This window comes from Phacochoerus africanus, chromosome 3 (assembly GCF_016906955.1).
Source record: "Phacochoerus africanus isolate WHEZ1 chromosome 3, ROS_Pafr_v1, whole genome shotgun sequence".
In the NCBI taxonomy this organism is placed as follows: domain Eukaryota; kingdom Metazoa; phylum Chordata; class Mammalia; order Artiodactyla; family Suidae; genus Phacochoerus; species Phacochoerus africanus.
In genome coordinates, this window is record NC_062546.1 from 181,155,692 (window position 1) to 181,178,534 (window position 22,843).

At 34.6% G+C, this 22,843-nt stretch overlaps 1 protein-coding gene across 17 annotated transcripts in view; it reads right to left on the reverse strand.

Moving 5' to 3' along the window:
* IKZF2 (IKAROS family zinc finger 2) overlaps positions 1 to 22,843 on the reverse strand; it is a 158,178-nt gene that overhangs the window by 41,879 nt on the left and 93,456 nt on the right. For 16 of the 17 annotated variants that reach the window (XM_047773415.1, XM_047773402.1, XM_047773406.1 and 13 more), the window contains 2 exons: positions 11,911 to 12,177; positions 5,537 to 5,704 (listed from right to left, as the gene is read on the reverse strand). In XM_047773415.1, the coding sequence (XP_047629371.1) occupies positions 5,537 to 5,704; positions 11,911 to 12,177 (435 nt within the window). The remainder of the gene's footprint in view (positions 1 to 5,536; positions 5,705 to 11,910; positions 12,178 to 22,843) is intronic. The other variant, XM_047773417.1, reaches the window with a different exon arrangement.

The window sequence follows — 22,843 nt, forward strand, 5'->3', positions numbered from 1 at the left end:
GCTGGCAACACAGTTACTCAAATTATCACTGATGGTAGTGAGAAAAAGAAGTGCAGGTGCAAGGCAAGGCTTTACGAGCTGTGGCCTTTACCTGCTAAAGTGACAATGGTGGTATCTAATGCAAAGAAAGTAGTGTGACATGGCTACTTCTGATGGCCCTAAGGATTACAGAAAGGGAAAAAGGACAAATTGAAGGCCTTGAATGCTCAAATCAGAACAGAGGTTAAAATAGCAAAGTTCCCTGTCAGCCTTAAAAGAGTCCTTATTTACTTAAGACTTGGAGCAAATAAGGCTGAAGACCAGCTTCAAAATCTGATTTGAAGGGTTATGGAATTGCTATACTGATGAAAATGGGCAAAACCAATACCATGAGGTCCCGATAATGAGATAATGCTGGAAAAAGAGTGAAACATAGGTTGGTACAATCTGATCAAATACTGAGGCTCAGAATATTGAAGCCCCAAACAATCCCAAACCATCCCAGCCATCCTCATTCCCCACCTTTCTACCTACAGAAACCAACACTCCTATAAATTAGTATTCCCTGATCATAACAGAACGTCCAATTGCTTCAGCTGAGGTGGGAACTCAATCAGAGAATGGCAGTTCTTTTCAGGATTCATTTCTATTATCACTCATGGCCCCACGATCCTAACAAGTTAGATCCTAATATAGCCAAAATCAAGGCCAGATTCAGGAGATGACAGCCTGCACAATGAAAGAATTGCAAAACCCTGCCAATTTGTATCAGTAGGAGTGCAGCTAGCATGTAAGGGAATGCTTTGTTTGATCCTAAGAATTTTATACCAAGAAGATAAACTAAAATGCTTGATCAGGCCAAATTTATCAATGTATGTGTATTCATCTGGGATTTGGGATTTAATACATTGCCTTGAGCAAGTGGGAGTGACTGGTTAATTGAATCCTTGATTCAATAATGGCTTACATAGTAAAGTTGAAAAAGCATAATTTTTCTGGCATACCAAAACAGATTTCCAAAAGCTCAAGTAAGTGAAAATACTGGAAAAGAGCTATCATGAATTACCCTGTTCAGCCCTTCCCTAACCGGACCTCTGAAAGGGCCTATGGGACATTCCCTTCACCAAAGAATTACACTGGTGAGGAAAGAACCAGCACGCTTGAGAAACTTTATGATAACATCTTCTCTACGCTGGAGAGATGGTGCAAACAGATCTGGGCTCCCTAGTTTAAATGTATCTACCGTGATCTGAAGAGCAGAGGCTATGTGGTAGAAAATAATTTCTGAAAGGTGTAGTTACCCTAATAAGCTACAGGGATGGGATGACAATCAGTATGCTTTGTTCCAGAGAGGTCTATGGAAATGAAATAAATAGACTACAAAGCTGCCTACTGACTTACACACTGAAAAAGTTTAGGTCTTATGGGCAAAATCCCAATTTTAGTCACCATGGTGGGATTCATGATCTCTTATCTACTGCCTGGCCAAGAGCTAAGCCTATTCATATATTCAGAGTCACATAATTTAGGTGGAGCTGGAGCTGGAGTCCCTTTTGGAAGGCCCCTGGAACCTGGCCACAACACATGCTATGAATTTTCTGAAAGCCATTCCAGAATCATCTACGCCCTTTTATATTGGTGACTATGAATTGGGAAAAGGAAAATACCAAATCTTTCCATGGGTTATTAGGTAGTTGTATTAGATTAGCTCTGAATTGACCTTAATCCCTGGAACCCAAAACACACTTTGGCACAGTCAAAACAGGGGCTTATAGAGGTAAAGATATATATGGAGACTTCACCAAAGTCCATCTTATGGTATCACAACAATAAATGCGTTTAGTAATGGGAAGAATCCTTACTCTGGTTCCCTGACCCATGGCCAGAGAGCTATTCTAAAAAGCCAAGAACAGTGCTGTCAGTGGAAATATGAATCACATATATAGTTTAAAAGTTTATAATAGCCACAATTTAAACAGGTAAAAATAATTTTCATAATATATTAAATTTAATCAAAATATAGACTTACCTCCCCTTCAATACTTTTGCAAGTTCCTCTATGTGTGGATTTAATAGAATGCCTTAACAATTACCATGGTATTCCTTATAATACTGCCTTTAACCAGGAAATTCTGTTTATGGCAAAGGAAATGTAGCAATGGGCTCAAACCTATAGATTTTCACTGGCCATACCTCATGCCACATCATCCAGAATCATTTGGCTAAATGGAGTGGTGAGTGGCCTACCAGTACAGTGGTTCATATATGGATGCTTGCTGGGAGCAGTTTGGGTGTGTTCTATAAGATATGACATATGCCTTAAGCCATCTATGTCTTCCATTGCCAGAATATATATGTTTGAGAACAAAGAGGTAAGGCAGTCATGGCTACAATACAAACACATCAAATAACTCATTTACAGGACTTTCACTTCCTGTGCTAAAATCTTAGGATTGGCGGCTTTGAGGATCTCAGTGCCCAGAAGGAAGAATGTTTCCACCAGGGACCAGAGTTCTACAACTGCTGTTTTGGAAGCTGAGACTACTCCCTGGCAGTTTGGGGCATTTCAAGCTACTGAATTAACAGAGAGGGAAGGAGTCTATTGGTGGACAATTTTTCAAAGAAGATCTGGGGTTGCTGCTATACAATAGGGGCAAGGACAATTATGTTAGAAATTCAGGAGATTTACTGAGGCATCTCTAACGAAAACTTCTCCAATTACCTGGTTATTGAAATTCTGTAGAAATCCAAGGAAGGCAGCGCCACCAAATATTCAAAACTTGTAGGAATAAAGGTTTGCATCACCAATCAAAGAAACCTGTCCAGCACATGTGCCCAAAAGAGGGTGAGAGTAAGGGGAAGATGGAATTGGCGGCAGAAGAAGAAAGCTATAATAATCAACCTGAGATTTCTGATTAAAGAACCATGGACTGTTGGCAACTTTGTTTTGTGTTCTATCTATTACGAACAACACTGATGATGGCTAGTATTTCAAATTCCAGTTGGAAGTATGTCTGAATTGATATCACCTCTGGATGAACCAAGAGCTGGATAACAACCCCCTCTCTCTCATCCCTCCATTAAATGCTCTTTGATTAGCCAGTTTGAATATATTTGTTCATATACCTGCAAAAATCATGACAGTGTACCAGACTGAAAAATCAGCATAATAGCAGTTCCAGGGATCACGTCTTTTTTTTTTTTTTTTTTGAGACTCAAAGTAGGATGTATTTATTTACAACATTTACAGTTTCGCAGAAATACCTTTGCTTTATGGACATAAACAGTACACAAAACCATGTAAACTGTGTCTAGCCTCACCAAAGCCAAAGGGAGGGGCTTACTCTTTCCCTCCACTCACTCCATCAGCCACCACCCAGAAGCCCTTAGATGGGCCCTGCTTAATCTGCCTAAAGAAGCTTACTGGAGCTGCTCAGCTCAGTCTAACACAAAAACCAAGATGCCTTGACTTCTTAGACTATACCCACAGGGATAAATCTGGTAAAAGAACAAAAAGCAAATCAAGGAAACAGAAATCAGATGAATGTCAAATGCCTTCCAAAGGTGTCGCCAGGCATTGAACCTTCTAAGAGCAAAAAAGCAACCACCATATTAAGTAACATGTGTGCACTAATATTAAAAACACAATTTTGTAAATTTTGTCAAGTGTGAAACAGATATTAAAAGTTATAGTTTTGCCTCAATTTCATGCTCATGAAAAGTGGTATTTTATATAATCCTTGCTCAACTGAATAATACGTTTGTTTGTTTGCTTTTTAGGGCCACACCTGTGGCATACAGAGGTTCCTAGGCTAGGGGCTAGTCTGAGCTACAACTGTCAGCCTATGCCACAGCCATAGCAACACCAGATCTGAGCTGTGTCTGTGACCTACACCACAGCTCATGGCAATGCCGGATCCTTAGCCCACTGAACGAAGTCAGGGATCGAACCCACAACCTCATGGTTCCTAGTCAGATTTGTTTCCGCTGCACCACAACAGGAACTCCTGAATAATACTTTAATAAGCCAGTATACATGTCTAGCTAAGGGAAATAACTCTCATGACTTAATATTTTTCTATAAAGAATAATTTTTTTTTTTTTTGCTATTTCTTGGGCTGCTCCCACGCCACATGGAGGTTCCCAGGCTAGGGGTCTAATCGGAGCTGTAGCCACCGGCCTACGCCAGACCACAGCAACGCAGGATCTGAGCCGCATCTGTGACCTACACCACAGCTCACGGCAACGCCGGATCCTTAACCCACTGAGCAAGGCCAGGGATCGAACCCGCAACCTCATGGTTCCTAGCCAGATTTGTTAACCACTGAGCCATGATGGGAACTCTTATAAAGAATAATTTTAATAATAAAACAATGCCACTCAAGATATAATTTTCATGTCCTAATTTCTGAACAAAAAATAAAGTGTCATAGTTGGAAATAAGTGAACTGCTCTAAGTCAGGGAGGAATGTAAAATATATACTTAAAATGTTTTGTTTTAATATTTGTATTAATTTCACTTTTCTGTAAATTTTTCCCAAATTTGAGTTAATGTCTAGAATAGTTTTACATTCATGTTAAAAAAAAAAAAAAACCCACTGGGTAAAGCCTTAAGGATTAATAGGAAAAATGTAAAGAAAAATAATACAAGCATTACCTCACAAATCATAGCACTCTCTAATAAAAGTTGTCAATGTAAATGAAAACATCACTTCCATCATACCTTCATATTAAAATTAAATTTTAATATGTCATTATGAACAAAAGAGCAGATAAAACTGGCTTGAGAGTATTCTATATTAATTTTCCATCTCTAACTTCTTTGTTATGGCAATTCATGCTACTGGTCAAATGAAATTCACTCAGATTTCTAACCATTTTTTCACTTTTACACATTATATTCTGATATTTTCAACAATTAAACATTGTAGATTTTTTAATAGTGGTTTATAAAACACAAGAAGTTTTCAGAGAGCACCCAGTGATATAGTTTGAGAGTTAAAGAAACAAGGGAAGGTAAAATAAAACATAAAATACTCTCACAGCCAATTTTCTAATGACCATAACTTTGTCAAGGTTAAAAATAATGATTTTTGACTTTCCACTGAGGTCCAACCTAGGCACCATATCAGCCAAAAAAAATAAATAAATAAAATAAAAATAAATCACAGATTTCCTCTCCTCTATGGTAAAATTAGCATGTAACTATGATATTTTACTAGATTTTCCATTATTCTGAATTAACCATAATGACTGCATTAATGATTAAAAAAATTTAAAAATCATAGAAAATTGGTATAACAGCTGTTTCCTTCAATGGCTTGAAATAAGACTCTTCAGTTAAAGTATTCCTTTTTGCAAAGTCTATATAAGTCTAAAAAAGAACGGCCATATACATCCTGCAAGATTTGTCAGTTATTCAAGGTACACAAATAAAAATAATGTCTAGCTCATTCCCAGCTATGTACCAAAAGTTTAAGTTACTTTGTATGATTCCATGGTGATCTCCTAAATTCGCATATTTTAGCTTCCTTCTCAAAGAGTCAGTGGCACTTACCAGAGTGGGTCCTGAGGTGTCCTGTGAGGGCGTCCCTTCTTCTACAGGCATAGCTACAGAAAGGACATTTGAACGGCTTCTCTCCAGAGTGTAACTTTATGTGTCTCAGAAGGTTGCCCTTCTGAGTAAAAGAAGCTCCACACTGGTTACAATGGAAGGGACGTTCACCTGTGAAAGGGGAGAGAGGTGGAGAAGACCAAATGGGTCATGTGCAAGTCACTTGTAGGCTGTGTACACTGTTAACTAGAGCCAGTGCTCTGCGCTGAGAATGTCCTTCTTGCTAGAAAAGTCTCAAAGTTTAGGTCAAGTGCCATTTCCTCTCTTCATACAAATTTTACAGGATTCCTGTCACTGACCTAAAAGAATAACAATAATAGCACTGGCCATTGGTTGAACAACTAGGGGCCATCACTTCACTAACTTTACTAGTCATTTTACCTACAATATTTCCAACGTCATAATGGCATTACTAATTTGGTATTAATACTTGCAATTTACAGATGAAGGAATTAAAGTTCTAGTATCAAAGTACCAGATTATTGTCATAGAGTTAATGAGTACTTGGGCTGACAGCTGACTCTTGGACAATGCGACTATAAAATCTTGCTCTTTTTATTGTACCATCTCTTAAAAACTCACAAAAACTTTGAGCTGAAAGGGACCTTTAGTAGTAACTCTCTAATTTAGCTGATAATTTTTAGGCTGAAGAGATTAAGCCAAGAGGTTAGAACTAGTTTACAAAGCTCATTACCACAAAATCTTAAAATACAGCCCAGGTCTCTGAATTCTCCTAATCACTAACAATAAAATCTTTGACAAAATTTCCTGATGTAACCAGAGAAAATCCAAAGAAAAGTGTTCATTTAGAACTTTATGTATATATATTCACTTTGTCTTGTGAAACTCATTTATTTGGTAGGGACATTTTCTCCTTTTTCTCTTGTTACTAATATTGCTCTAAAATTCTCTAAGTCAGAATTATGTGTTATCTGCTCCATCAACTGGTTGTTAACAATGTCATTGAAAAAACATGTAGTTTGAAGAGGGAATAAAATTGGCAAGTAGGGTCACACTGATGACATCATCACACCAGGATATTACTGTTTTAAAATTTGTCTATCTCTAAAAATAGACATAGATATAAAATACAAATTAACACATACAGAGTATAAATATAGTAAAGCTCAAGGTTGGAATAAAAATTAAATTAAAAAAATTCCCTTTTGGTTGAGCTGGGCCATTTCTGTACTCAAGTTTAGATAAACTTTTATAATTTTAAAAGTTTTCCAAAATTGCTACACTGAATTGCCATGTTTCATATCTTTGACTAAAACATTCATAATAATAGTGAAAAGCAAAACTACAATATATTTTGGAGGCCCTTAGAACAAGTACACTCAGTAATTCTTTTTATTAAAATAAGCAAAGAGACATCAAGAAGATAAATAAACTATGGTCACTTCCTGGCAGCTGCCACTGCACATTCTATCATATAGATTACAAAGCTTAAAGAAATTGAAAAATTGACAAATCAGTCCTATCTTGAATTCTGAAGTACTTGCTCATTTTGGAACTTACTGAGATATATACCAAAAAAGAGTAATGTGTGTGTAGCAAGGATTAAGGTTTTTTCGTAAGAAATTTGAAGATCTTATGACCTAAATTTACAAAAAGTCCTATATTGTGTATTTAGGTTGAAAAATAATTATCCATAATGTTAAAGTTACCTTAAATTTTACCTAATTTAACTTGTTTGATTTGGTAAAACGGATAGATCAACACAACTACAGCTTAAAAGAGACACTTTACCTAAAACCTCTTATGTGATGTCTTAAAAATATAGCTTAAAGATAAATCTAATTTTGGTCAATCTTTTTTTAAAAAATCTTACAAATACATACACATACATAAACTTAATTCTAAGAGTTTTTTTATGGAATAGCAGTCTAAAACTTTTTAAAATCAGCAATTTCTACTCCTCACATGTATCATGGAATTAGTAATAAAAGGGAAGAAGGAGGACTTGCTTAATGAAATTAACTTTTTCAAGAGGAAGAAAATAGCAAATGTAAAGTATACATTCTACTCTAAACATTTCATTTTACTTTTGAAATCTATATACACTTTCCCAGCAATAACAACTTAGTATTCAATAACCTTAAAGCAAATTAATGTGATAAACAAAAATATGAAATCATGCTTGCCTTTGGAAAAATACTCCTGTAGCATGCTAACTCTGATTTTTCCTTAAGCCTCCTATAATCTTTGAGTTGAAATGTTTAAAAATTCCCACTTTAGGTTACTAATTCATCATTCAAATTAATGCTAATCTAAAAAAATAATGACAAATTTTTAAAAATAAAATTTTAATTCACTAAATTGAGTTTTATGAAACTAAAGACAGGGTAATTTAGTTGTTACATTTACAGAACATTCCAGATCCCTTGAAATATTTTTTAATGAGAAATAATTCTCAATCTATATGACCGGGCATTGTTAAAGGGGTAGGAAAAATGAAAAGGGGTCTAGTTATATCCAGAGACGTTGTTATGTTGCTGAGTAAATACAGTCTTAGGGTAAAAGCATTTGCTAATTCTGTTCTCAAGGCCACAGGAAGTAAGGAAAGAGCCGCGATGAAGGTAACCAGTCAAGTGCCCAATTTTGATAAGAGGAAAGAGGTTATGATGCACTTTGATTTCAATCAGATGAAGAAGCTTTAAGAAATACTGGTTTTCCTGGCCTACACATTACAGAGATATGTGTAAAACGATCCAATAATTAACTGAAAGGTTCAGTTGACTACCCATACTGTATATGTAACTTGAAACAACACCTCCAGTTTTGGTTTTTTTTTTTAATAATTTTTTTTTCTTTAATAAACAAACTGAATCAATTTGTCCTTTTCAAGTTGGTTTAGGCCTTGATAATATATAAATTATATATAGGACAAACCCACAAATTTGCTAAACACGATAGTGGCCTTATAGAGTAAGTCCAGTTCAAAGACATCCAGTAAGCTACTGTATCTGTGATAACTAATCCTGCCATGAGTGGGCATCAAAGTCTGCATTAACAACTCTGGATGCAGGAGAACAATTAAGGTATAGACACAAAGCCATACCATCCTTTATTTCCATTCTCGGTCTGCTTGGGTTTTGCTTTTTTGCTGTTTTTCTAAACCAATATACTAATCTACTCAAGGACCATTTTCAGTTATTCACCGCATGAAGTTCTCTACTATCTGTATTATTTCTAGAGCTGTGTTTATTCAATTGAAGTGCAAGTATACATGCTTTGGTGAATCAACGACATCCTGTGCTGGATGGAACAATCACCTACAAATATGAAAAATTCTAACCACTTGTAGAAAGGGCCTTGGTGCAAGGAAATGGTTCCACAAAGCTGCAGTGGACAAAATAGAGTACTGAAAATTTAAGTTACAAAGATGAGAGTACTCTACCTCAAAGAGAGGCAAAATTCAGGATATTCTATATTTATAATGCTCATGTCAATTTGTGATTATGCATGATGCATCTTTACTACCCTTATTTCTTTTCTCCTCCCTATTTTCCCAGAGAAGAGTTCCTGGAGTATCTGATGACAATATTACCTGATTACCTACTAAAGTAGCAATACCCAAGAAATAAATCAAGCCATTTAATAAGACACTGGAATTGGTACTTTAGTAGGGTATGAAAGAGACAGAAGAAGAAGGGAATTAGATCTGATACTCCGTGTCATTCAAATGAATTCAGTGGTTGTGTATCTTCTTCCACTATCAATTTTATATTTGATATTCTATATGCTAAACATACCCAAGAATTTGTTTCTCAAAGCCTTTTCAGGATTTAAGACAGTGCCTTTTATACTGGCAAGCTATAAATAATTGGTGAGGGGGGAAGTTCTAAAATGAAGACAGTAGTTCATTAAATTAAGGAGAAAACATTTGGTTAATAACTATATTCTTACTACATTTTTTCCCAATCTAAGTTGAAGAAACACAAATAAACTTTCTATTCTCACAGTACTAAAATGGAGTTGAAAATGTCACAACCCACTCAGATGTATAAACTGGGTCATCATAAATACATATAAAAATGGCTAATTTGAAGACACATCACAATTTCACAGTGAGCAACATGTGGCCAGTATCCCAAGCTGCTCTATGAATGGCTAGTAACTTTGACAAACACCTCCCAGATCTGAGGAAAGTGTAATAATTTCCCCAATACTCTAATAAACATTTATTAATAAAATTTCATAGAATTTCAAGAGTACTTTAAATGTTTAGTCTATTCTCCCTGTCTTCACTAGCTGATTGAATGCTATATTTCTAGGATTTGTAGAAATCTGCGTAACTATTTAGAAACACTTTCTGTGTTAATTAGATGATTCAAAAACTCCACTAAATTAGTAAATCTCAAATGGACCACAGAGTAGGTATGTAATTGTTACTGTGTTTACAAACCAACAATCCTCAAGAAAATTATTGCAGATACAGTGAAACATCGATTAACCTAAATTTTCAACAGAGTATACTCAGATTCTTTGATGTTCTTAATTCAGACCATAAAATGTTTATTAAAAATCTTACAAAACAATATATTTATCAGTCTTAAAATGAAAAGTCAACTGAAAAGTTATTATACTAATTTTGTTTAGTCTGTATACTGCTGGATGGGAGAAGTTAGACATTTGAAAGAGTGTTATCTTCTTCAATATAATCACTCTGAGATGACGAATACATTATAACTTTGTAGAACTCTTTTAGATCTGCAGTTAGAATTCTTCATGAGCATTGAAGAAAAGTAGACTCATTCTTTATACTTTTCCTTTTTTTTTTTTAAATCAAATGTGGTACCAAGCTTGATCTTTTAATTTTTCCATGAAGCATTCTTAAAAATTAAAGGAAAAAGCATTTTTACTAGTGGTACAAATATTCCTATAAATATAAAAAATAAGTATTTAAAAATATGACGCTATTTAATAAGGAAATTCAAAACCAAACAAAAAGTGAAAATGTAACTATATGGTTGGATAAGAATATAGGCCCTAAAGCTAAAGATTTTGATTAAGATAACACTGATTTAATGTGTAACTTCTCACTATAATTAAAATATCAGCCTTATAGTAATGTCTCATCATCAAATGTTGGCATATTGATATACTGAGTATAGACTATTGGAACAAAACCACTCTGGATATCAGGAAACCTGATTCTAGCCTCACAATGCCCTCAACTACATAAGAGATAATGGATACATCCCTTGTCTGTTTGGGCTTCAGTTTCCTCACGTGTAAATGAGAGGTCTGCACTAAGACTTCAATACCCCTGGTATCTCTCATGTTTTAAGCACTTACTTATTAAATTGATTATTTAGAAGTCAATCTTTTAAATCAATTTCTTTACTATGATTTATCTCTTTTCCAAAAGAGTATCATATTTTAAAACTCTGAGTGTAGGAGTTATTACTATATTGCTCTATACTACTACTTTTCATTATAGTTGAAGCTATCATTACCTTCAAATCACATTTCATATGAATTTGAAACTTTAAAAAAAAAAAAGAGTTAATGATCTGCCTACCTTACCACAATCTCACTTCTGGTGTTTTCCATTAAAAAGAAATGTTTAAAAATTTTTACCAAAGGATTAGAAGAGATCTGAACAAGGCTTTCTCACTGAGTTGGTTTTTATAATATGCAAATGTCTAAAAGTATATGTTAAATTAATCTGAGGTATCTTTCCTCACCCGATTCTGTGATTACACATTCCTACTACACACCCATCAGCCTTTGTTCTATTCTACCCTTATGTATCTCCTTGCAGGAGTTATAGTTAAAAATGACAGGAAGATGGTGACAACCTGGAACTAGAAAAAATAAGTATTTGCCTCCTACGGAGACCCATGGTAGGCAAAGATTGATTGGAAATTGTATTCTAAGAAGTTAACTAGATAAGGTGAAAATGATCCACCGCTATATAAATGCATGAGTGCCATGTCACAGTATAAACTCATAGCTAGCAAACTCTATTGCCTGTCCACGGGTATGTAAAATATGTATAGGATACAAAAAGATCAAGTTACACAATGAAATTCCCCTATACCTTTTGAACCCTTATCATATTATTGCTATATTAAGAACTGTGGAAACTGAATCCCAAACTTCTTTTTGATATGCTATTCAGATCTGAAGGCTGGAAGTCAAGACCCAGGCTACTCTCTGCTTTGCAGCAATCCAATACTAGCAGAATTGTGAAAAGGTAGTTTCACCATTGCCACCCCTGAATGAAAAGGAAAGAGAATAGATGTCAGGTAATATCAACATCAGATGTCACAGGCAGTCATCAGGTTATTCTTTCAGCTGCTTACCAGTGTGACTCCTTTTATGTACCATAAGCACATTGGGCCCAATGCAAACCATGCCACAGACGTCACATTTCAGTTTACCATTCGGAAGCCGGATTCCTCCCTCGCCTTGAAGCTCCTGGACTTTCCTGTTGTCTGCCACCTCGCTGCTTTCAATTAGCGGTTCTTCTAGGCTGCTACCCTCATCATGGCCCCTGATCTCGTCTTCTCGGCTCAGGGGTTTCCCGTCACACTCTTCATCACTCTGCATTTCTAGCTTTACTGAATTTGCTGAAATTCAAAAAGAAGAAAGGAAGACATTTTAAATGCATGTTATGTGTCATCATCTATACTTCTTTTCCACCCATTGTCATTCTAACATGGTTGGAAACGTTGTATTAAGTATCATACAGTCCATCAGGAAGCAATGTTAGTACACACTGTACTCTGTGATATTTCAGTGAAGCTTTGGCATGAAAGTGAAAATGACTTAAGAACTAAACAGAATGATACTTTTATTTTTGCACACGTTATTTCTTTAACTCAGTTATATACTTTTAAAGCAAATCTTTAAAAAACTTGTACTGGCTTTTGAGTTCGTCACTAAGGCTACTGAGAATGAGGCAGGATTACGGAAACGACAGGATTAGATACTACTGAATCCACTGAGCTATACTTCTTAATTTAACAATTATATACATACATACACACACTTCATAGTCCCTGTTTCCTGTCAAGGTACTTGTGTAAACCTGCTTCTGAAATAAATAAGAGAAACAACTCGGAGTCTTAACCTAGCCCATGTCTTTGACATAGGAAGGAATACTGTCAAGGCAAAAACCTAAAATCAGACTACATACATACATTCAGTTGAGAGCTATATAAATGTAGGGCAGAGTGCACAGACCTCACATGCTCTTAAGCTACTCTGCTTTTTTTTTTTCCCTATGTGAAAAAACTCTGTGGAACATAATAGTCTGCAACTCAAAGTATTCCAACTTTAATCTATGCACACCAAAAAGCAGTGAATGACAGGAATGGCATAGCATGCATGCACGCACTTGTGACTGTTAAGAAATTTAATGCCTTCTGTTTGCTGTTTTTGGATCATCCCACAGAAAAGTTGGAATTTTGTTAGCATAGCCCTCATTCTGGATTGCTGACAGAGTCTTTTCACAAAGCAGAAGCAAGCTTTAAATGAATACCACTTTTTTATCCAGTGATCTTGAAAATTTCTCAAGAAACCAAGAAACCATATCAAAGTTCCTAAGCAAAGCAAATTATTTGCTATTACTTGAATAGAGGAAATATTTTCATAAAAAGGAAGTAAGTTCTTTTTACTGAAATTGTTTTCTTAGAGAAACCACCCTATTCTGTGATTTGTCGTTAGTACTTAGGATAGGTAGCACATACTATCAAAATGACTCTTCCCTCCTTGGAACTCCCCTATGAACTAGATGCAGTACTGTACAAGGGAGGGGGGGAGGATTGATCACTGGATTAATCAGGAGAACTGACTTTGACATTTACTGCAGTATAATCTTGAACCAATTATTTAACCTCTGAATCTTATGTCTTTCATTCGCAAAGTGGAGATGAATTCGAAAAAAGAAAACGTTTAAGCAGAATAGTTTAGCTATTAGAACAAGAATCCTAGCAATGACCTTTAGTACAAGCAGTGTCACCTTCTGCAAGTTACTTAAGTTCTCAATGTCCTCTATAAAACAGGGATGATAATGGTACCAACTTCCTAGAGCAGACATACGCATTAAATGTATAAACAGAAAAAAAACTGACTTACTATTCTTTAGACATCCAGCGCTCTTTTTATTTCCTAAGATTTTTGTGAAGATCAATTAACTTACAGTATGCAAACTACTCTAATATCTACAAAGGGATACACAGCCTTCTTTGTCCCATCTTTAACAGAGTATCTACTACCTTGAGTTTTACCCTACTTGCAAATTAGTACTGCTTTACTGGCTTTTGAGAAAAGTAGTGACTGTATTTTTCCATCTTAATATCTCCAGTAGACTAAAGAAATCTGTGGCACATAGAAGGGATTTCAGGCTGTATTTACTGAGGTTATTTTACTTAATTGATTAAGAATCTTCTTTCTTCAAGCTTGTTTTATATGTTAAAAAATGCAATAACATAGTAAAAAAAATAAAGGACAAAAAAGGAAAATCAAGTCCTTTCCTACCCAAAGGTAACCAATTCTTCAGTTCCAGTCATAAAAACAAGCATTCTTCTCATCTTCTAATTCAGAACTGTGTGTGTGTACATACATGTATGTACATGTATGTATATAGTCTCTCTTTTTACACAAATTGGGCTGTACAATTCACCTGACCTTAACTTTCCTTTCTTCATTTAACAATATCTGTTCAGTATTTTCCATATTAGCACACAAAATCTATACTGTTCTTTTCTAATACCGGCATTAAATCTATTTTACAAATATAATTCATTCAGGCAGGCTTTGAAGATCACTTCTTGTTTAGTGCTACTATTCTAGACATTATTGTATAATACCACACAGAACTGGTAATCTGATAAAACTGTTATTTTGATTTAGATTTTAATCTGCTTTTTTTTTTAAACTGTGAATGAAGTTGGGCATCTTTTTCTATGTCTAATTTTTTTTAGAGCTGTCTATCAAAGTTCTTTGCCCATTTTTCTACTAGGTTGTCAGCCTTTCTCACTGAATTTAAATGCTTTATATACTAAGGAATTTAGCCCTGTGTCTGATATGTTTTGCAAAAATTTTGGTTTATCTTTTTTACTCCAGGGTATTTTTTGGCATGTATGCTAACTTTGCATTTTGAATTTTTAACATTTTCAATTATGGCTTCTGGATTCCGTATCTTGGTTCAATAGGTTTTTCCATAGTCTTAGAAATTCTTCCATACTTTTTTCTGAGAAGAAAAAATTTCTAATCAATGTAAAATACTACTGGTTACCCTATGAAGTCCCATATTTCATTCATAACTGTCATTTATAGGAAAAATTAAGAAGAAAGAAAACAAACGAAAAGTATGACAATGTAGTGTGACTTCTATCAGCCTGGGAGCAAATTTTCTCCCACAGTTAAGTAATGTTCTAAAGATCACAATTTCACAGCAATGCCATCATTTATATTCCTGAATTAGTCAATACTGATAAGCTACCTCTAATGAGAATAAAGTCTACCAGCATTTCATTTCAGGATCTGAAGGCATGTATAACTAAAGGGTAGATTTTCAGTCTGAAATTCCGGGACTCTTTAATTTCAAAACAGTAACAAAATTATGAAGAATATGATTTGATGTTACATTTAATTATCACTTTTTCCCTAGTGAAGATATTATAATATGGACATCAAAACATAATATCAAACATGGGAAAAAATGTCATTTAACAATTTATTGGATATTACAATTATAGTTAGAACTTTCTATCCATGGAAGAATATGCTCGGAATGAATAAGCCAAAAAAAGCACAGATTTAATAGAACTGAAATACAGAAGTGGTAAACTATTGGAATCTTTTCTCGAACAATATTATACTCTAAAGAATTAGATTTTTGCCATGTATGAATGTACATACTATTGTTATAGTAAACAGAGTCATTTATATTTATTGATAATGATTTATATTTTTCCAGTATAGCTGGTTTACAGTGTCCTGTCAATTTTCTACTGATACGGTAAATCAATAAAATGCCACACATTTAATATATACAGCACATAGATTAAGTTTCGCATAAATATATGGCTTATGTACAAACAAAACCCCACATAATTAATTTTTAGCACATCTTGCTAAAGTTAAAGGGAAGGGGAGGGAGTGGGATGGATGGGGGTACTTGGGGTTAATAGATGCAGACTATTGCCTTTGGAATGGATTAGCAATGAGATCCTGCTGTGCAGCACTGGCAACATTGTCTGGTCACTTATGATGGAGCATGATAATGTGAGAAAAAAGAATGTATACATGTATGTGTAACTGGGTCACCATGCTGTATAGCATAAAATTGACAGTAGACTGTAAACCAGCTATAACAGAAAAAAATCATTATATATATATATATATATATATATATATATATATATATATATATATATAAAGAAATTCTAGGATAAAAAGTGATTACTTAAAGTGGTCTGAATTTTAACTGTTAAGTAGAAAAAGTTTCCCTACTCAAAGAACATAAGAAATACTCCTATGATTTATTTTTACTACTTAGGATGTTTCTAATTAATGTGCAGCACCTAATATTTTAACTCATTAATGATTAAGTTCAAGTGTTTGGTAAATTTATACTCTAAATTACAACTTATATAGTAATAAGTGTTATATCATGATTGTAGTTAAAGTTATTATAACTCAATCATTGTATAATACTCATACTATGCGTTATCAAATCTTTGAAATTAAATTCTAACTCTCCATCATATATTTATTTTACAATTTGGTTAACAGAAAGTCATTCTCATAAATAGCCAATTTCCATGAAGATAAGAACCTGTCAGTGTGAATGAAAAGAAATCTTACTACTATAAATCTCAATGCCAATTATTTTTCAAGCTTACTGCCCTGATATAAAATGAAGAATGTAAAATTCCAGCATCTGTAGGAATTTACACACATTTTTATATACTGACAAGCAGCAACAATTTAATAGACAATGTTTTGTCAGGACACGTGATGCAATGAAAAGAGGATGTGAAATAAGACTTTGATCAATTTGTTCTTTGTTATTCAACACTGTAGTCACAAATGACTATAATATTTAGATATCTGAATAGTTTCAATGAAAAAATAAATGTTTAATATAGGTATCCTGTTTTTCCCTTAACTTAAAGGAGATGATACAGTATACAGTTTAAAACAAAGAAGTCAAATTTTAAAGCATCGAGAAGAAGTTAATTGATAAAGTACTTTTCCTTTAGTATACTGGAGGTTTGTGAATACAGTTAAAGGATAATAATAGTTAATCGAAAAGACTTTTATAATCCACAAATATATTTATGCAAACAGTTGCTTCAAAAATCAAACATGTTTATGAATGAAAGCTTTATCCCTCTCTTCTTTATGTTTCCAAAATACTATTCTTAAACTTTAGAATATAGATTATAGATGCTCTAAAAACACATGGTTTAATCACCTTCATTTACAAATGATCATCCCAATGCTGAGAAATAATAAACAGCTTCACATAGGAGCTCTTATCATAAATGACTCCCAGACTGAAAAAATTTCAATAATAAAAGTTTCTTCAATAACCATATGGGGCTCTCTAAACCCAAAGCCTTCATAACTATCATTGTTTCAAGATACATAATACTGTGTAGGTAAAGTTACAGTAGACTTGCCTTAAATTCAGTAGTACGGCATGAAATAAAGGGATAACTAAATAAGGGTATTTACACAGCTAAGACACATACAGATCACTGCTTTTTTTTTTTTTTTTAAAGTTAGAAAAACCAAAAGGGGAAAATTATGTTATTTTGTGAAGCTGTTTAAACACATTATTTTAATTCAGTCTATTTCAAAATTAAGGTTTTTTTTTTAACCATTATCATCATGCTTTGAAAATTACAAAACTCCAAAACTGAATGCATATCACTTAAAAATGAAATGGAAAATAAAATGTACAATGTTGTTACATACAATAATAGACCTCATACAGTAGAGCTCACCCCCTTCAACCAATTAAGACACAAGGACCAAAATGGAATTTTCTTTAAAAACTCATTTAACCAGCAAGTATTTATTAAGTAACTGTTGCTTGCATAATAGTTTGCTAAAAGTGATTATGAAGGTTTAAGACTAAAAGCTGAAGAATATCATTCACTTAAATAGGACACCTATATTAGAAGGATGCTATATACCCAGGTCATGAAAATGTTTGTAAATAAAAGTACAGGAAATATTTTACTAATATATGTAATTTGCTTATACACTACATTTATTGACCTAAACAGCACATAAATGTGAAAATATTTTTCCTTAGAAATCAGACATGCCCTATTTTTCACTCCATAGCTTCACCAAATTACCCACTTCTGCATGATGGAACATGATTTTGCAATGTCTGGCAACTGGCCACTTCAAATAATATAAAAATCTCAATTTTTAAAATTTGAGGGGAAAAGATCACTTTTCACATGCATGGTGAAAGCTATTAAGTTAATTTTGAATTAACAAACTGAAGGAATAAATTCTAACCTCATTCTTAGAATGAGGTTTTCACAGAGAACTTTATCATTTTTAAGTTGTCGAGTTTTGAAAAATCATAGGAATCAGGACCTAAAATATCACTAAGTTATTTTTAAAATCTAAATTAAACTTTATACAAGCTAAAACTTTATTATTAGAATGAGTTGATTCTACTAATCCACAAAGAGATTACTGAAATTTCCTAGCCATGAAAATAATGCCAAGGGATTATGATTTATTTGCTGTACTTGAAAGGACACAATATTTATTGATCTTATGGAGTATGAAATAGGCCTAGATTAATTACTATCTAGATTAATTACTATCAACTTATTTCTGTTTAATTTCCAAATTATATTTATCAACTCTTACCTTCACAGGAGACAAATACTGTGAGAATTAAAGAAATATTTCTTTCACAGTGCTAAGAATAAAAGATAGCTAAAATGCAATTCTTATTAAATCGGGGGAAAAAAAAACTTCAGGTGTGATGTGTAAATAGACTTCATATGCTTCGTTTCTGTTGTGTGAACATTCAAGAGGACACTTCAGGGGTGTTATTACTTACAAGCATCAATTTCTCCAGGCCTATGCCAGGTACTTGAAATGGTGTTATACACACTAATTGAATCAATATGTCCATCTAATAATCTGTGGAAGTTGATTCTGAGCTAATACAACTCTCTCCCATTTAAACTTTCAAAAAAGAAACACCAAACATGATTAAATTCATGTTAACATCTCAGCAGCCATTTAAATAATGTGTTAAAAATACAAACTGCCCTCAAAACTCTGATGTAAAGCACAATTATTTACTAACAAATTTACCAACAGTCAAAACAAAGTAAAATCATAACAACACAAATTATATCAAGGTACGTGCAAGCACTTTGCAAAAAAAATTTTCTCAACAATATTTCACACAATATAAACCTTTGTTCCTTTAACTGTGTATAAATAAATGCAGAGGTCTTGCAAAACAGCGCCCTCATAACATCTTTAAAGTATTCGTTTTAGAAATGGTTGGACAAGTCTAGACGCTGGTGTCACTGAATTGCAGCTGAGCCATTTCTGCATAGCCTTTTAATTCTACACATCACATCACTTCATTTTCCTTTCTTCCTCACTCTCCTTTCGCCAGTATAGTTAGATTATGTATCTCTTAAACTTACTAGAGTAACTAGATCAAGACAGTTCTGATTTCTGAATTACGATTACTATTCTAAAAATAGCATAGAAGAAAGTTGCTCTGCACCTGAATATAGGGAACCAGTGTCTTTACCTCCCTTTCTGCCACTTAACTAGTTGCGGGATCTTGGGAAATCTGTTTATTTTGACTCAGCCACCTGCGTCACGTAAAATATGGAGAAAGTAACACTTGATGTTCCTGAAAACAGCAGGCTAGATAAAACAGTCCAAATCAAAGGATTTGGGACCCTGTTAATAATAATAATAGAAAAATAAAAACTTACTCTAACTCGATGGATTTTAAAACAACAGTGGACTGAAAGTAGGGCAGTCACAGATAAACAAGCAGAGGCATGGTTGATAAGGAACCTTCCCAAGGATACAAAGGTAGTAAATGTGAGCCTGAAATCAACTCAAGATCTTCTGCCTCTTAGTTTGCCATCTTTCTACGACATGACACTGCCTCTCCAATTAAACAAGTAACTAACATGAATGTTATATTTAGGGCAAATATCAGTCATGAGCGAATGGATCTTTCAGTTAAAGAGGATACCAGAAATTCAAATCTACATCAGTCAGATAGATACTTTAACTTTCCATAATGTGAACTACATTAATTAATACTTTCTATCAAGTCTGAGATGCATATGCCGACCTTCTAATTTTCAGATTTTCTTTGGTCTTAGGGCAGAGGTAAGTCCATGGAGTAGAACTAGTTCCTGAAGAATCTGTCAATATTCAATCCTTTTACTTGTCCACTTTTTCTCTATTCTTTGTCATGCTATGACTTATCAGGGGTTGGTAAGACAGCAATTTGAGGAATAAGTCAGTATTACCAACTTTAATCTCTAAACCAACAGTTATGGAGGATGGCCTTTTAGGACTTCCTTTGTGGTCACATTTTGACAGTCTTGTGTCAATTTTGCTACAAAGATAAATCATACCTATGTGCAGCTCATGCAGTGTTTCTTGCACATTTAAAGAAATCTTTACAACAAAATAGATATCCCCAAAGTATCTTCTTTACCTCATTGAAAAACAAACAAACAAATAAAACTAAGGAGCCAAGGAGTCCCCTTGTGGTTCCGTGGTAAAGAACCCGATTACTATCCAAGAGGATGTAGATTTGATCCCTGGCCCCACTCAGTGGATTAAGGCATTGCTTCAAGCTGTGTCATAGGTTGCAATGGCTGTGTTGCCAGAAGCTACAGCTACAATTCGACCCCTAGCCTGGGAACTTCCATATGCTACACATGTAACCCTAAAAAGACCAAAAAAAAGCAAAACAAAACCCCAAAACCGAAGAAGCCAAGCTATCTGACTCCTTGATGGTCTCCCACAATGCAGGGACCCTTCTACAGAACTCCCTTCTATAGCATGCCCGTCAGCAGACCACACACTTTATTGACCAGCAGTGGCACCACTGTTGCCCAAGGGTGAAGTTTCCATTTTTTGGCAGACAACTAATTTCATAAGAAATGACAACATGGAGAAAATAAGCCTCGTTTAAATAGAAATGCCACAGGCAACCAACAGTCTATCTCCTTATCCATACTTTAAATGAATGATTGTATTTGCCAAGTCCTAGAGATTCAGTATCTGCCGTGTCTTACACATCCAACCCCTTGCTGTGCATTTTCAAGATTCCCCACCTCCTTTCACCTGGAATAATTTCACTAACTTTCTAGCTGATATCTTCAGTTTTCCGCCACATTCCACTCCCCCAATTCAGCCTATATTCAGTGTTTACATTAATCTCCCTAAAACAGAGCTCATATTATTCTTCTACATGTCTTCAAAGACTGCTCACTGCCCACACATTAAATAAAAAGGTATTGGTGTGGACTCTGAGGACCTCCACAGAGGGTTCCATCATTTCTCTTGGCCATATGTCTTATTAGTCCCTTAGTTATTCATGCTTTTTCCAGTCATTTTTCAGTCATCCTTTCTGGAACTTATCCTATACATCTCTACTTATTTTCTTCCTGCCCCCTATTATTTTCTGGAATCCTTCCCTTATGTCTATCAATATTAGCACACCATTCAAGGCCCACTTATTTTCCACCTTTTTTCATGAACTGTTTCCCGAGTGCAAAGACACATTACAGTGATTTCATCAGTGTATCTGACTTAACTCTACACTCACTGCAGTGTAAGACATTTGAAAGGAAGTGCTGTCTTTATTCACCATTGTAAAACCATCTTACACTTACTAGGCACTTAATGAATGTTTTTTAAACTACTGTTGCTGATTTACCTGTCATACTTCTTTTTTAAGTTACAGAGATCATGTATACATTAACCATAGTGACAAATAATTATAATACAGAGGTTTTAAACAAAAAACATCACCACCATAACATTAATTGAAGGACCACTGCACAAAAGACACATTATAGGCATCACATGATTTAATCATGACAGCCACTCTGTGATATATGTATTATTCTCATTTTATAGATGACAAAACCAAAACTCAGAACGGGTGAAGTAACATGTCCAAGTCATACATTTATTCAGTCATAGCTGAGACTAGAACCAAAAACTGATGACCAAATTCTTGCTATTTCCTCTATACCACCAAAAGCAAAGCAGTTACTAGTTATGGTAAAGAAAAAAAGGATGTCAGCTAAAGAAGAGTGACTTTGAATCAGTGTGTGCCATCTGACATTTTCTTTACTGCATGTTGAATACAGGTGTAGTAGTTTGCCTGATTTGAGCAAAGAGAAATTTGTCTGAGAGCCTGTTTTGGAAGAAGACCAGCTTCCACTGCCAGATTTTCTGAGCATGGATTTTATTTCATATAAGAGCAATCTACTTTGAACTGGTGTTTGGCAACCATCTGCTTAACATAACTGTGGGAGGTTTGTGAAGCAATTACATGGTGAAATTCTCTCTTTGATAAGGCAAGTACAAATTTTTGAACCAAACTTCCATAAGAAGTAAAGTCATTTTTATAAAATCTAGCTGAGTGGACATATTCCCAGAGGGATCCTCACATTGGATTGCCAGAGGTCACTGAGGACGCTTAAACCAGGTCAGAAGGCAGTGCTGCCGGAGCACTAAAGAGAAAGAGATAAGAAATGAAGCAGGGTTTCTATTACGGGGCCAGGGCAGCAGAGGCGAGAACCAAAGCCAGGTGATGCACTTCGGCTTTACTGAGTCTCTGAACTGAAGTGACAGAGAACCCCACAGCTTTCCATAACCTGGCTTCAAATATCCCTGGTTGCCAAAACTTGGAATAAACATCAAAGCTAGAGAAGTTCTTTCCCTGATGTTCCTCCATAAATACTCACTATTTCCATAAAATAAAGAGAGTCAACATTTGGCGCCGAGATGCAGGATAGTTCAGTTAAAAATGTATAACCAAGAAGCACGGGAACAAAAAAGAGAAAACATGAAGTGGTAATTATGAAAAATGAATCTGGACAACCACCCAGCAAATTTTTATAGATCAGTATCAGACATTTATCTTCTACGAAGTAGCAGCAGAAAATTTTTTTTGCAACATGCATACCTATTTCCTACCCTTAATGAATAGACACTTTAGTTAGTCATATGGAG